Here is a 16,578-nt window from a genome sequence, read left to right on the forward strand (position 1 = left end):
AAAGAAACTTAAGAGTAAGAGATCAAGAAAAAAAAAAGCTGCTGCTTCTTCTAGCTCCTCCTAGATCTTTCTCCTTTGATCAGCATCATTGTATGTAGATTTGGACTCGAAGGCACAGAATGGTTGCCAGAAGAAATAAGGTGGGAACATTTCTAGATGGATTGCTTGCAGTTTTCTTCAAGTGTGTAGTGGCAAAAAGTTACGTAAGCTGTTATCTGGGGATTTAAAGAGGAAGGAGGACAGGGAAGAGGGATAGGAAATGGTGGAATAAGATAATTGCTGAAGTACTTTCCTCGTGTGTGTGTGCGCGCGCGCTTAAGTGTGTTGGGTTTTTGGTTTGGTTTGTGCTTTTTTTTTTTTTTAAAGTGAAATAGGTAAGATTGATGAAAGTGAACTAAATGAATTTCAGGGTACAATTTAATGATATAGGGACTATCAGGAAATATAGACTTAAATAATTGCTTGGGTGTTGGTTTCTCATTCTCTCTCCTCTACAGTTGTGCTGTCTCAGTATTTCATAGGGTGCTCTGTGAACTGTGTTGGTAACATGATCCCAGTTTAAGTCCTGTCCCCGCCACTCCATCCAACTGCTGCTATCTCCTTCTACACAACTTTTCTATCAACTGTAGCTTTTATTTTCCTTTCTGGTGCTAAATCTCTCTCTTGTACAGGATCTGAGTTTCCCATCTTGACTCTCCTCTGGCTCTGGCATGCACATGCATTTTGTAATGCATGGAGAATGTAATTGTGGCTCTTTGTTCTGTCTCTGTCACTTTCCTTTGCGACCCTCCTTGATCTCTCTTCTGTTGTTAAACCAATAAAATTGAAATCTTGATCGAAATACTAAATTGCATTTCCCCCCCCCCCCATGCATTTATGGTAGCTACTGTCTGAAGACAGACAGTTTGCTAGCTGTTTACTGGCTAGCAAACTTTTAAGCCATGGATTTGTAGCAAACTGTAACTTTTCTTAAATTTGTTTTTCCTTTTTGATACATTTAGTGGAAATGTACACATTTAGGATACATTAGGAAAAATGATACATTTAGTTACACTTTTGCATTCATTGTGTGAGAAAATAGCATATAAAAAATCCTATTAACTAAAGAGTGTGTTTTACCTTTTGATTTGTGCCAAACTGCTTTTGGATGAAGATTAGTAATGAATAAAAATGAAAGCTGACACTCTAAAATAGTTTAAAATAAAATTGTTAAGCATAGTTACTTGAGAAGAGTATAAAAATAGATTTTACACTTCAAATTACTTTCATTATTAAGCTTTACTGATTTTATCCCTCCCGTCATTCCTAGTTGTTTTATCAACTACAGATGATTTAATTATTATGCTTAGCTAAACTTCGTGAACTGAATTGAAGAAGGTAGTCCCTTCTGCTTATGTAGATAGTGCCTGGGTCGACATTTGATTGATCCGTTCAGTAATCAAGTTGTTTTACCTAGCCAGTGATTTGCCTCAGTTTTGTGATACGTTTTGCTACTGAAGTTTCAAAGTCGTATTTTTTTGCTTGTTTCTATTGAATTTAGACTGTTTTAGTAAACTTAGGCCTTAATGTAACTTTCTGCATTTTCCACATTTTTAATAATACACTTAATGTTTTTAAACATTAAATATAGTAAACTGAAATATAAGCATATATTTGTTTAATTTTAATTCACCATGATTTATCTGGGTGTGTCTCTCATTCTTCTGTTTCCTTTGTTGAACTATCTGTAACCTCTTATTTTCTGATTCCAAGATTTAGTTCTATCATGCTGTTTGCAGGAAAGAAGCTGCGAATTAATGGCAACATTGAAGGGCAGGTTAACTTTTTAGCTTAAGGCATATAAGTAAAGGGGTCAAAAAGATTATTGATAATATTTCAGTCTTTTACCCTACTCTGCCTTCATGCTTTTCAGTCATAAACTTCTGGCAAAAATATTGTGTTTTCTTCATGGTTTCACAGTAACAACATAAAGTTTAATGAAAACAAAAACCACATAACTCCAAACCAATTGTAGTTGTGATAGAGTTCAGTTCTGAACAGGAAAATAATTAGCTTTAAAAGACAGTGTAGGTTTAAAAATTATTTTGTTCTTTGACATGTATTAACTTATCCTGGCTATGAGTCAGAAAAAATATAGAAAACATATTTCCTTTTTTTCCCTTTGTATATATCTTGTATGTTCAATTTCAGTGTTACAGCTTCAGTGAAATTAGTTTTCTGCAGTCATGCAGCTTTCCATAGTGAAGACAGCTATTTAAATATATAAAACATGATTGTGATTTCCCCAAATTGTGAAGTGAGACTTTAAGACAGATTTAAATGTGTATTTTGGAATTCTCTAGCTCTCAGTATAATTAACTTCTGTTGTTTTGTGTTCCTTCTCTTTACATAAAAAAAAAAAAAATTATTTCTGTTGTACTTGTGATGGTGGATTTTGTGCTATGGATTCTGTTCAATATACATATTTTTTTCTTTTCTTTGCAGAAAACCAAGTTTTTGGATGCCCTATGGGGAGATGCATCTTTGACATGGATTATGTGTTTGGTCATCTTCCACAACCCAAGGCAACAGTGTGTGTGCTACATATGATAGAATAATTAATTGTGGGAAGAGACAAGCCGAATGGCTACATCACAATAAGAAGCTGGTTTAAAAATGTTTGTATTTCATGCCAGTAATCCAAGGCTGGGAAAGCCTAATAGCCCAATAGTCAAAAAAATTACTTTTTTTTAAAAGCCAGTTCAAAAAGAACAAGTAGTCAATGTATATTTTACCATGTGTTCCCTGATTATTTCGCACTGAATCTTTTATTACACTGAAATCATGGTGTGAGGATTGGTAGACTACGCCCCCGCACCATCCCCAACACACATCTAGCAACTAAAGACTGTGTCAGGATGACCTCTGAGGAGATGACAGCGTCTGTTCTCGTCTCTGTGGTGCAGGGTAAAGTGATACCTGCTCAGTCAGCTGGAGATGAAAATACTGAAAATGCTTTGGACACCAGTGTTATAAAAAGACATACTGCCAGTTCGGGAAGGCAAACCACACATACTCTCTCATACTTACACAGACTTGAAGAAGAAAATCTTCAGGGCTCGGTGCCCAAAATATTCTCTCTGGCGAAAGAACAACTGACTAATGACAATAGTAATGAAAACTTCTGGGAGAGGAACAGCTCCATCCCTGATTCAGTGGAATTTCTTAATATTAACTGTAACATTGTACAGAAAAACTACAAGAGCAATATCCCGTGCAGCCAGTTGTATAAATCTTGTGATCCTTTAGCAGGGGGAGAGGCATGCCTGGAAACTGGAATTCCTGTTTCACTGGAAAGAGCCATGCTTGCTGAAATTCAGTTGAAAATGAATGGACCTTCGTTAAGAAGCCAGACAGCAGTAAATAAGAATGACAGCAATGATACTGATAAAGTGGCCTTCTTTCACTTTCATTGTGCTAGTGAAAGGAATATATCAAAGGCTTTGTGCAGTTTACACAACGGCTTCATTTTGGATGACTGCTTGCAGCCAGTAAGTGTTGGTGATGGTAACACCACTGGCTCCCCAGCCTGCACTTGCAGATTAACGGAGTTGACAAATAATTGTGAGAATGAAATTGGGCAGCAGTTGTATGAAGACGCTTTAAGGGATAAGTATTTATGTCTGGAAAGAGCACCACGAAAGCTTAAAGTGGCGTGCTCAGGTCACAACTTCTGTGGAAATAACTTTACTGGAAGAATGCCCTCAAAGCCCTTTCTGAGCCATTTTGAAGACTGTAATGATAACTGTGAAGAAGAGATGGAAGAGGATTTTTTTAGAAGCAAAAAGGAACGTTCTACTTTGTTAATAAGACGTTTCTGTAAAAATGATAAAGAGGTTAAAAAATCAGTTTATACTGGAACGAGAGCAATTGTTAGGACTTTACCTTCAGGGCACATAGGAACTGTTGCTTGGAATTATGTTGAGCAAAGGAGAAACAACAGTGGCTTGAAGCTTTCTAGGATTACGACAGAACAGCTAACTATAATTCAGTCCTTAATAGAATGGGAATTTAATTCCTTTCTTGAGAAGTCTTTATGGTATGAGGTAAGCTTTTCATAGTGTTGGTTTTGGGTTTTTTTTGTACAAGTTTTGATAACCTGTTGACCTTTTTCATTCAAAAAAAAAAAGCCTACAACTAGTAAACACTTAGTAACGCTGAATAGGATATTTCACTTAACCATGTTGAACCTTGTGTTGAACACTGCTTTTTAGAAGAATGTATTCTCATCCTTTAAAATTCATTTTGGTTTAAAATAGGCATGGGTTAAAATGTATAATTTTATATCTGTATAAAATTTATACATACATATGTATGTATATACATATATATCTATATAAAATGTATACAGGTACATATATATACATAGATGTATGTATAAATTTCTATCTTGATATATATAAGAATGTAATATCTATATACAGATACAAAAATATATACATATAGATATTTATATTTTAAATAGAAAATGTGTATAATGCATTTATACTTATATATGTAAAATAGATGTATTTATATTATAGATATACATAGTTGAATATATATGGCATATATGTGTATATAAACATTTGATGGATATATTAATGATATAATAATTGAATGGAGTAAATTGTATAAAATGGTAAGTGGCAGTATTAGATCACAGTGAAAAATTTTGTTGCTCTAAAAAAGAAAGCATAGTATTTTCCCCAAGTTACAGATATTTATAATGCTTCTACACTTGCAAATAGTTTTAAAAAATTATGTAATAGTTGAATAACATATATTAATGTGCTGATATTGCCTTGATTTGTATTCCCTTAAATAGATTATACAAAAGATTCTAAGTTTAGAATGAAATCACGAATGCATAAATTATTACTGTAGAAATGACGTAGCACGTCCTTAATAAATTATTTTAAGCAGTAAAAGATCTTCTGTGATGGCAGAAATTAAATAGTTGTCAATGGAATCTATAAAAGATTTTGACCGCTGATTCTCAAGGATTCATCTGAAATGTGACTACTGATAAAGAAAGGCCGGCAGGATGATCACAGCAAGAGAAACTCTTTCAAGAAGAGTAAGAGAAGAGAGGTTTACTGAGCTTAGCAAAAAAGGGAGGTGTCATTTTTTTCTCTGTTAAAATGTGTGAATAAGCTCTAGGGAGGGGAAAATAACCAAGGTAAAGGAGAGTGTGGTCAGATAAGCTATGCTCGTAAACTGGTCGTAAATAAATGTAGGTTGAAAACTGGAAGAAATTTCTAGCAGTTAGTGCTCAGATTCTGCAACAGCTTTCAGTAGGACTGAAATGGAGGAAAACTTACTTACTTGTATAGAATCATTTAGGTTGGAAAAGACCGTTAAGATCATCGAGTCCAACTAAAATTGGTGAAATGGATTACATGAAATTTTGTCAGTGTTAACAGAAGAGTGGACTTGGTGGCTCAGGGGCTCCATGACAATTGTGCCCTCCAGTAATATCCTCATGTCCTTCTAGAAACTTGTATTTTTTCTGTTTAAATAGTTGATTGAAGAGTTCTGTGAACATGTGTATGTCAGGTTTTTGTACTAGGTTGCAAAGCTTTGTGGTGCTGTTCATTATTGTGATATTCACTTTCCTAATCAGTGGAAGTACAAACTTGCTGGTACAGCGCATGCACTGCATGGTGCATGGTCACGCTCCCATGAAGGGATGAATATGAGCCATGTATTTACCTAACATGATATCTGCTCAGTACTTTTGTATTATCATTATAAGCTTTTTTAGGGGAGAGAAGGGAGAATGTTTTGTAGCTGAGGTCTAGCGTAATTTTCATTTACATAGGAATGAAAAGGGAAGGATGGGTTTAGGTTTCTTCATTGGCCATTTCCAACTTGACTTGAGTTCCTTAGCTTTTAACATGCATGCCTGTTTCATCACTTTCCACCACTGCTGCATAATACTGAACGTATAGCATTTTGGGGTGTGAGGGCTTTAATTTGAAGTGTTTTTTGTAGTACATATAGAAACTCAGAAATAAATGTAATAAGTACTCGCTGAATAATTATTTAAATAGGAAAAGTTCTGTCAACAAATGAACAAAAGATTAACAGGCCCAGTAAAGCACTCTGCGTAATTAAAATGCACAGAATATTTTCTCATGGTCAGAAAAAGTTTAAAACCGCATGATTCTAAGTCCTTCTTCTTCCAAACGGTGACTACAAATATTTTTCTTCTTATCATCCTCTGTATTAAATCTCTTTATATATAATACGCATCAAGCATTCTTAGCATTATTTTTCTGTTATTTTAGTGTCAAATGTAATTTCTGCAATAATATTTCTGTGTGTTTATGGCTTATATTATTAGCATTATAGATGGTTTTTACACAAACATAGAAATTAACTCAGTGGATGTGACAAATGTATGGACCTGTTGAACATATACACTGGGTTAAAATAATTTAATGAATTATGAGCATTTTTAGGAAGCTTTCATGCTAATAATCAAAGGAAGAAGGAGAAAGTAGTAAATGAATGTGGTAATTTGTTCTTTCTTTCCCCTTATCTCACCCTTTGAGCATGCATTCTGTTTGGAACAGCTAAGTGAACAGTAGTTCTGTTCTTCAAGGGGAAAAAAAAGTTGGAGAAATTAAGTTTTCATAGCAGTACTGGTGTAACATGGAACAATAGAGACCTTTATGTTTTAAGTAGGAAAATGTGGGTCTCATTTGTGCATACCCCTTACATAAAAATTCTAGTGCTAATAAAGGAAAGGCACTGAACTGTTGTCTTGCTGAATAATTTTTTCTTTTTTCTTTCCCTACATAGGAAGGTGGGACTGAGGCTTTGCATTGTATAGAAAATACATGAAATTATGTATTTTTTTAATGTAGCATATGATTACTGTTTATAGATATTTTATACGCAGATTTAGACTCCTCTGCTCTGGATTTAATGTATGTGTTGTATGAAGAGATAAGATTTTTATGTTGAATATTTTTTCTAATTTTGCATGTAATTTTTGCGGCTATATACAGTGCAGTACTTACCCTTATCAGATGGATGTGTGTAACATGGCTGTTGTATCTATTCGTGAGAAAATTGGTTGTCTGTGTTGGAACAGTGCAAGCAAGCTTTGGTGTTGGCTTTGCTTGGCCTGGCACAATGGATTGATGACTTGGGTTCAGCTCAGCTGCTTCATATTAGCAATCTGACTAATTACAGAAGTCAGAGTTTCTGGAATCATTGAACCGTCTGTGTCTGTGAGATGTTAGGTTCACAGTGCTGAAGTATGCTGCTTTTTTTCGGGATAGGATGGTGTTTCTGTGGTGGTGGTAATGTAATACGACAACAGTAGCCAGGTCCATCATTGACTAAGATATTAAATTTGAGCAGCTCACTAGACTACTCTGTGGTGATTCTCTCAAACCAGGTAAGTGACCTCAAGATCTCCAGATGACAGCTGCAACAACATAGTTGCAGTGCATAATGGCTGAATTCTTTAGTTAAGCTTATTTTGTAGGCGTCAGTACCATCTTTGCTGTGTCATTACATTCCCGATGCCAGTAGTTTGAGGTTTAAGAAGCAAGAATTCTGCTGGCTTGCTTAACTCTGCTCAGATAGAAGTTAGCACACTAATATATCTTCTGCTTTTCATAGCTGCTAAGGCACTACTGAAATGCCAAATACTAATAAGGCAACAATTAAAAAAAACTGAATTGCCCCCTCATCTGTTTCCAGATAGAATAATGATTTTATTATAGATTTATCTTGTAGGAGTGTTTCGTAGTTAATTTAATGATTTGGTATAGTAGTTCAGCATTTGTTAGCATCAGGTATTTTTTCCATGTGGTGTCCATAGTGTTTTTATGATTCATGTGTAAAATCAATGTAATGCAAGGATTTTTCATTATGCATGGCTAATGTAAGGAGTCTTGTATTAAGATTTCTTTATTTCCATAAAGTTCAGCTATAGTCAGTTGGTGGCATCTGTTAACAAAGAGTTAAGGAGAGAAAAAAGATTTGGAGGTAAAAAATTTTTACTATCCTGTTTGATTAATGTGATATCTATAATAGTCATCTTGGATAATATTTTTAAAGAAACAGAGCCAGGCACAAGTAGTTTTCTTTAATAGATAGTATTTGTCTGAATCTTTTTTGGTTTAGAATTGATTAATTCTGAATACATTCAGAATTAAAATGAATGTTTTGTAATTAATATGAATGTTAATTTTAATTCTGAACCTATAGAGAGCTCTATTTCCTCCCCCTGCAGCCCCCCACCCCAGAGGTGTATCCGCAACTCTAGTCAGTGTATCTTCATGTTGCATGCTTTTCTGGCATTTCTGAAAAGATCGGTAAATTGAGTATTTCACTATCAGTCATGGAAATAATGTCTGCTTTGACAACCAGTTGCACTAACTAAATACAGGAGCACTTTACATCAAATGCTAACATACGTTTATGAACAAAGGAGGGGTTAGTAATGCTGTGTGTTCAGAAGAACATTTTTTTGGTTGCTTTTCTCAGGTGTCGGGTTAATTGTAACCTTTTATTGTCAATATTTTGTCAGAATTAATAGTATAACCCTCTTTTTTATCTAGTAGTATCTTGGAAGATACACTTTTCCAGTGTATTCAAAACATAATTTATATAATGAAGAGGCCTATGTTGATTCTTAAGAAGTGAAACAAAAACTTGAAAGCGTCTGACTTACCCTCTGTGCTAATGATAATAATACGAAGCATAAGAGTCCTTGTGTATGTGCTGTGTTTCACTCAGATGACTGATCTGCTTTAGTAGAACAGACACAAAGCCTGTTGGAGTGGCCACATGAAATCACCTGGCAATAGGAGTCTTACTAGTGAAGTTATTCTGCCAAACTGTGAGATTCACAACCCACGAAGCAGCCTAAAAAATTAAATTCTTACAGGCTTTCACTTCTCGGTTCTTTTTGATTGTTTCTGTAGGAATTTCAGGTCTAGATTTGCTGTGATACCATCTTTCTGTTAGGATTATGTGGTTTTCCCACAGGTTTTTCCTTCTTGCTCCATATTTAAAAAGATGGAATTCTTTAAATAGACTTTTACTCTCTTCCCTCCCAGTTTTGCATGCATACCTAAAATGTAACACTGCTCTTTATGCTAAAGTTTATGCTATACTTGTACTTTTATTAAGGAAAAAAAAAAAAGATCGTTTGCAATTCTATATTGTGGATTACAGACAGATTTGGGGTTTGAGATTTTTTGTTTTTCCATTTTGAAATAAAATTTCTAGTCCAACATGCTGAAAGGAATTTATAGGAAAAAATGACATAAAGCAAATGATCTGCAAGTGGTTGGGGTTCTCCTCCACTCTAACAATAATTTTTTTATCTGGCTGTGCATGAGTATTTTGCCTGTTACTAATGTTATCATGTTTTTAGACATAAAGGTTTCTATTCATATGTTAAAGTAGTTAGTAGGTATGGATGAGCTGGTTTTTGTTCTACCTGCACCCTGTGTTTCTTGGTTTTTTTGCATAAGAGTTGCAATTTTTTGTTTAAAGAAAAAAGTTCATGAGCAAAATTGACTATTTGGAAAAAAATCAGGGAAGCAAAAGAGAAGCCAAGTAGGCATGAAATTATGTTTTCCCTTCAGTAAGTGCTGTAAAAATAAATTGAACTTTGTTAAATGAAGCTCTATACTTATATTTGCTTTGGGTTGAGTTACTCCAGTTTTAAAGGCTAGCTTTAAAAATAGAAAATTTACCCTCTCTCTGTAGAAGTAGTCAGTTTTATTACCGTAACATGTGATAGAGTTAGAGATAAATCTCTTAATACTTTGTATTATTTTGTAGTTGCCTTATACCTTTAACAATTTTGCGCCAAATTATGAACAATAAGTTTTAGCTGTGAGCACACTTAGGTATTTAGAGCCAATAGTGTGGGAGTCTTGGCAAGAGCAATATATTATGCCTTCAGTTTTTCCACATTTTCTGACTTTCCTTCTAGTGACTGTTCATTAACTGTAAAGAAGCATGAAGATCTGTTTTAGAAAATCTCCCTGAAGCACATTAAAGAGTTCGTTTTAGAGTGTTAGAGTTGGACACTCTTCCAAATTCTTTCTCAGTTGAAACTAAGTTATCTCCGTTACCTATATGAACTGTTGAAAAGTTTGGGTTGTTTACTCTGGTATGAGTGAATAAAAACTGGGCTGTATAAAGATCACTCTGTTGGTGAGTGAATAATTAAAATCTGAATTTATGAGATTTCATCTATATTTTAATTCATCTTGCTTTTCTACAGTCTTTCAGGATCTTTTAAAAAGAAAGTTTTCTAAAATGGAATAAGCTTGGGTTGACAATAATTGGTAGGCATATGTCTTATCAGTAGGAAATTTCAGGAAGGACTTACAGGAAAAATCTCTACTGTAAAATTATACTTGCCACAATATCTAAGGCATCCTCCATGAGATATAAGGCTATTTGGTTTCTCTATTTGTGAAAAGTGATTTGATATAGTGTGGTTATGAGCCTCTGGTCACAAAGAATTTTGCTTGAAAATAAGACTGGTGACAGCTTAAAAAACAGAGTAACAGTTGAACATAATACAGCTGTTAGGTACTGTCCAAGTACATATAAGCTGGATTATCAAGGGATAGGGGAGCTCTGAGGGTGCTCCCACACCAACCAAAGCTAATTACATCAGTGCAGCAGTTGGAACCAGCGTGACTCAGGGCAGTGTGACAGCATACAGCTTTCATCAGGAATGTCGGAAGTGGGGCAGCGCTGGAAACATAAACATTCAGCCCTGGCATTTGTAACCACTTTCTTCTTTTTTTTTTTTTTTTTTTTTTTATTCTCCTAATAATTTCACTAGAAAATTATATAGTTAGAAGCTATTCCTTACTTGCAAAACACATGTACCAGACAGTGCTCGTATTGTCCTGCAAATTGTGTGAAAGTATCCGGGTTTTTTAAATTTTGAACTGTAACCAGATATAATAATTTTTGAACTGAGATTGAAGACTCACTTTTGAGATGCACTCATCAATCCCCTAGCTGAGTATGAGAGAGAAAAATATGTTGGATTGGCTTGTGGTCATTCTTACTTACAGATAATATTCTTGTCTTCCCATTTGTATGAAGTTCAGAAGAGTCTTTTCATCTCTGGAATTATAACACTTACTGTAAACACTTAAGATTTCCTTAGCATAGCAAATACTCATAGATACCTACAGATTAGTTTGCTGTCATAGCATGGAAATGTGCAACAGGAATGAAAAAGTTTGGTTTTATCTTGAAATTGGCACATGCACTTGTTGCAGGAGTCTGAATAATCTAATTAACTCTTGTGAAAATAGAATTCTGCCCCCCCCCCCCCCCCCCCCCCCCAGCCCCTTAGCTTTTCCAGTAACTGTAATGCCTGTTGACTGTTGCCACCATTTGGACTTTGAATCCACAGTAAAATAATGTGAGCTTCTTTTAAGATGATTAAAAGTGATTCTTAAGTACTCTTCATGATTATTTTTATTTTATTCTCCTGACACTGTAAAAATTGTTTTCAAGAAATCACAGCAGATACAGACTTTCATTAGTAAAGTGTGGGCAAAACAAAGGATGTATTATTAGCTGCTCTAGTTTCATGTTACAGCAGTCTTAATTCTTAAAGTGTTTAGGAATTCCCTTCAAGTATTAGAGAATGGGTGAAATCCTGGTCATATTGTAATCTGTTTAAAATCTCCTATTGGGATAATGTTTCTTGGAGGGAGAAAAAGAAGCATGTGCAAAATGGAGCTATTGGCTTCATGGGAACCATATTTTTACGTCAGACATTTTAATAGACAGACATATGCGAAACTTATATTAAGCAGTTTTAAAACTATAGTTTTAAACTAAAAATATTGTCTATATAAATATGTATAATGCATTGTAAAATAATTCAGGTGGGATCATTAACTTGATACATAAAACTTCCTTCAGTACCCTTCAATTGCATATGCTGTTATTTACTCTTCATGTTACCACACTGCTTGGAAGCCCTACTTCTGGACTTGAATCTATTGTCCTAGCTGTTTTACAAACAAGTGATGATCTCATCTGTTCTATAGACTTAGAGGCAGTTAGTTGTTAGTGAGCTCGCTCAGGTTTTGGAGAAGATAAACTTCTCCCAAACACTCTCCATATGCTGTGGCTAAATTTTCTTTTATCTCAGCAGGCTTAGTAGCTGTGTGCTGCACTGTAGTCTGCAGAAGAGACATATCCCAAGTTTCCAGTGGGGTAACAAAAAAGAAAAACATTTTTCTACCAGTTCCAACTGTTAATATTTGGTAATTTTAGAGTTATATGCATAAGAGCAAAGAAAAAACAAGTTGTTGTTTTTTTTAATGTATGTAGCCAATCAACACTGAAATACTTCTAGGCTGAATAAAGGTCTGAATGATAATTCTGAATAGTTTATGTTTCAGCAAAAACATAAGAATGTATCTGAGCCATGGAGAATTGTTCTATATGTGATTGTGAGTTGGATCAAGAAAAAGACCCCTGAGAGAAAACTGTCATCAATCTTCTCTCAGTTAGGAATTTATCTTGAGTAACTTTTGCAGACTTAGAGAATCATGCTACGAACTTGAGGCTGTTATAGTTCTGACCCTGTGCATATGTAAGATATTTTACTTTATATTAAACACATTATAGTTGCCATGGGAACCATAACATTGGACTTCCTGTCTGTTGTTTACAATCTTGGGATTGCACTAGGTGGCTTGTGTATGTAAATGTGAATGTATATATTTTAAAGGGAAAAAATATTATTTCATGAACATTCAGAATATTTCCCTTTTATGAAATTAACTTGTATTCTGGCTCACCTACGTGTCCTTTTGAAACTTACTTTACTTAAAATACAGTCAGGGAGAACTACAGGAGTGCAAAATCTTTTGCTACGTGAACATTTCATTGTCATCTAGTGATTTGCTATCAGCATAAAGGAGGTCTTTTAACTTGGTCTCTTAACACCAAGTCACTCAACAGGTTGAGGCTGTAGAAAAGATAGGTAGAGGTGATCAACAAGCATAAAATATAACATGGATCATATTTAAAACAGCAGCGTATTGATTTTCTTATTCTCTGGCAGTCCAGAGAGTTTTTTTGTTTCTTTTCTTTTTTTCCTTTAACCAACAGATTGGAGATGGACTTTTATAATAATCTGAATGCTTCTTTTGAGCAACAAAGTTCTTTAGGCTTTCATTTTTAGCAGGCATTTGTGAATCGTTGCATATTAGTTTAGCTTGCACAGTGTTTCTTCACCATTGGTTTGGAAAAACTGCAAATCCAGCCTTTGTAAATGATGATCGGTTTTGAGTTTTTTTAGTTTTGAACACATTTCTCATCACGCTTTGGCTTTGACCAGCTGTTTCCTGTTTTTTCCTCCCAGTGGTTCAGCTGCTGAAGAGATAAATGCATCAATGGTTTGTTTCAGAATTAAAATTACCTTTATAAAATGATAGAAGAGTAAAACAAGTAAGTTGGACACCATTACAAGTAAAGTTATGGTGAAATTCAGAAGATGAAGTATTGTTTGCTCTACCTAGATCTTTCATAGATTACAAAGCTTTCGCTACACAGGGAGCTCATTTGATACAGCAAAATTAATCCGGCATCGGAAACACCAGGGTGAAGCTTTGTGTGGGGAATTTGGGTGTGTGTGACGGAATTTTTCAAGCAGTTCCAAGTTTTTGTGTTCATATGAGAATATTTTGATTTATCTGATCTATGATCTGCTGACCATTACATCATATTTGTCCTGTTCAACCTCCCCCCGCCCCCCCCCCCCCCCCCCCCCCCCCCCCCCCCCCCCCCCGATTTTTGGACTGATTTGGATAGAGGATATGTTCATTTTTTGTAATCATACAAACTATTTCGGAATTTTAGAACTGAGTTTTTATATGTATTTTTTCAGAATAAAGCAGGGCAGGGTTACCAGGGAAGGGTTGGTATATTACTTGTCTATTAGGACTGGCTTGTGCAGTACACTTTGTTTCTTTTTGTTTGTGGTGAACTTACTCCACATCCACACAGATAGCAGCTGCATTTTGTCCTGGCTTCAGGCATCTTTCTTCAGGACCTTTAAATGAGTTATTTACTAACCTGAAAGGTGTTTACGTAGATAGTAATGAAAATATTCTCCTCTGTCTTCAGAATTGAGGTTGTCGCTGCGTCAGATTGTGGAAGGATCACTTGTTGCCCCTTCTTTTTTTGTCCTAGTGTAGCAGGCTGTTCTGTGGCATCCAGCATCACCTGTCCCTTGCTCTGCTTTAGTTCTCCCTGTGACCTAAGTGGTCAGATCTTATTTAGTCTGCACCCTCTGGCATGATAGAAAAGCACACAATCAGAGACAGTTGATAGCATGTCAACTGTCATGGCCAGTGATCCTCCCTGGATTGAGGGCTTTAAATATTCCTTAACTGTTAGGTCACTGCATTTCTTATCACTGAGTAGCAGAGGAAGAGCTGGGGCTTTGTCTGTGGTGAAGGTCTCAGCTCCAGAACCTTAGAGCACGCATTTGCTCCCCTGGATAAGGTGCTGTATCCCTCATCTATTTTTTACCTTTACCCATTTATAGGCCTTATCCCATACCATTTTTAGGGCCTTGCAGACTTCTACAAATGCCAGCTTTAATAGCATTTACCTCAGGGTATGGTCCAGCTGTTGCCATTTGAAAAAGACTCACCCCGGCAGCTTGCACTGTCTTCATTTCCCTATGGCTTTTCCAGGCTCCTTCTCCCCAGGTTCCTTTTGGTGGATGACTCCAAGATCTGCTCTCTCTTTCTAGGCTTCCTGACCTTGGAAGTCTCCATGGGGTTTCTCATTAAATTCTGTGAGGGGAAGGAGGGAGTGTTCCCCTCCCCCCCCCCTTGAAAACTCTGGTTTTTTATAACTCCTAACTAATTTTGCTCTTTTTACTTCAAGCCTGTCAGTAGCTGTCTGTTCTTGTTCCCTAGTGCCATTCTTAACTTACCTTCAGCTTGCTTACTGTTCCCTAGACTGGTAGTCTTTATGGAGCCTTCTTTATCCTTCAGTCTTTTATATAGAGAAAAGACTACCCAATATATTTCCCTCTAGTTCTCTACTACTAGATAGTATTTTTTCATAGTATTCACAATCTACTCTTCAGCTGAGTCTAATAGTTAAGGCTGAAGTTCCTTCTTCATGCAATTGTGTGGTCTTGATGGGCACTCCTGCTTCTATTAGCCTTACATCCAGCTTTGCTGAGCTCATACAAATTTACATGTGGTATCGGTACCATTTATAGCTATTATATTTCGGTTTTAGCTTTTTTTTTGGTCCTCTTCCTTTCCATGTTCTTTTTGGGGATTTTTTTTTTTCCAGTGAAGGTTAGTAAACAGCATTTAAACTTCTCATTGGACGATTGAGATGCACGTGGTTGTAGTATTACACATTTAGACTGAAATTGGCTTTCCAAAGGAGCTAGTATTTTTGGCTAAAGTTAAATGTCCATTTCATCAAACTGTCATAGAGAATAGTACACTTGTAACTTTTTTCCTATTGTACTCATCAGGGAAAAAGAAGTATTTGCTAATTGGTATTTATATTAGGCATTAACGACCAGATTCCTCTGACCCTTGCTTAATTTAAATTTCTCCAGTCTGCAAAGAAACAGAAGGAAAACAACAGCCAAGATGAAAGCAGATTCACAGGAAATACCCATGTGGTTGTGACTCAGTGGATCCCAGAGAACAAAAAATGAAATAACGTTTTTCATTAAGTAAAAGAAGTGAAAATTGATTTAACAGTACTGGGCAGAATTTGCTAATGAGATATGAAAGGTAGTTAACTGAAAGAACTAATGAAAAGGAGCCAGTGTTCTATGGAAAAACTTGGAAGGAAAATAAAAGAGATAGTTGACAAAGAGTCCTTTGAGGTTTGGGACTTTAAAAATGTAGAGAGCAAAAAACAACAAAATCTTATTTCCAAACCTAACCAGAACTAAAGGTTTTGCTGTTTTTCTGTGGAACTAAAACATATGTAAACCAGTGCTAGTACTATCATGATGGTTATGTACAAAGGTTGTACTTTCAAGTAGAAATATAAAGAAAATCAATAGAATTTGGAGAGAGATTGTTAGTCATAATTTGATTTCTAAACCATTATGAACTGAGGCACTCTGGCAAGGCTTGGTGTGACAAGGCCAAGCATGCGTGGCAAGGCTCAGTAGTTGGGCTATTTTGCTAGCTTCTTGGGTTTTTAATTAGATGATGTTTTATAGGCTTTTTTTCCCAGGAATATTTTCTGCTACGGAAAGTATCTGATGAAAATAACATGCTTTTTTAAAATGGTTGTTAGTTTAAAAAATTCAAATCTGCAAGCAGAGTTACTGAGTCTCAGGTTTGATCAAAATCAGTTTCAAATTCTTATCTGGGCAACAAATGAAATTAAATAATGAAATAGAATGAAACTTAATTTTGGAAAGCTTAGAATAACAAAGTTTCTTAGAAGACTAAGATGAGGCATATCAGAAAATTCAACACTGCTATTGATATCTTGAGTCTCTGTGCTTTCCAGAGACTTAAAGACTTC

General features: G+C 35.4%; 1 protein-coding gene across 1 annotated transcript in view; it reads left to right on the forward strand.

The window, feature by feature from the left end:
* The first annotated feature begins 2,897 nt into the window (after positions 1 to 2,897).
* PLCE1 (phospholipase C epsilon 1) overlaps positions 2,898 to 16,578 on the forward strand; it is a 137,564-nt gene continuing 123,883 nt past the window's right edge. The window contains exon 1 of the mRNA XM_050898846.1: positions 2,898 to 4,085. Coding sequence (XP_050754803.1) covers positions 2,898 to 4,085 — 1,188 coding nt within the window. The remainder of the gene's footprint in view (positions 4,086 to 16,578) is intronic.

This window comes from Gymnogyps californianus, chromosome 6 (assembly GCF_018139145.2).
Source record: "Gymnogyps californianus isolate 813 chromosome 6, ASM1813914v2, whole genome shotgun sequence".
Taxonomy (NCBI): Eukaryota; Metazoa; Chordata; class Aves; order Accipitriformes; family Cathartidae; genus Gymnogyps; species Gymnogyps californianus.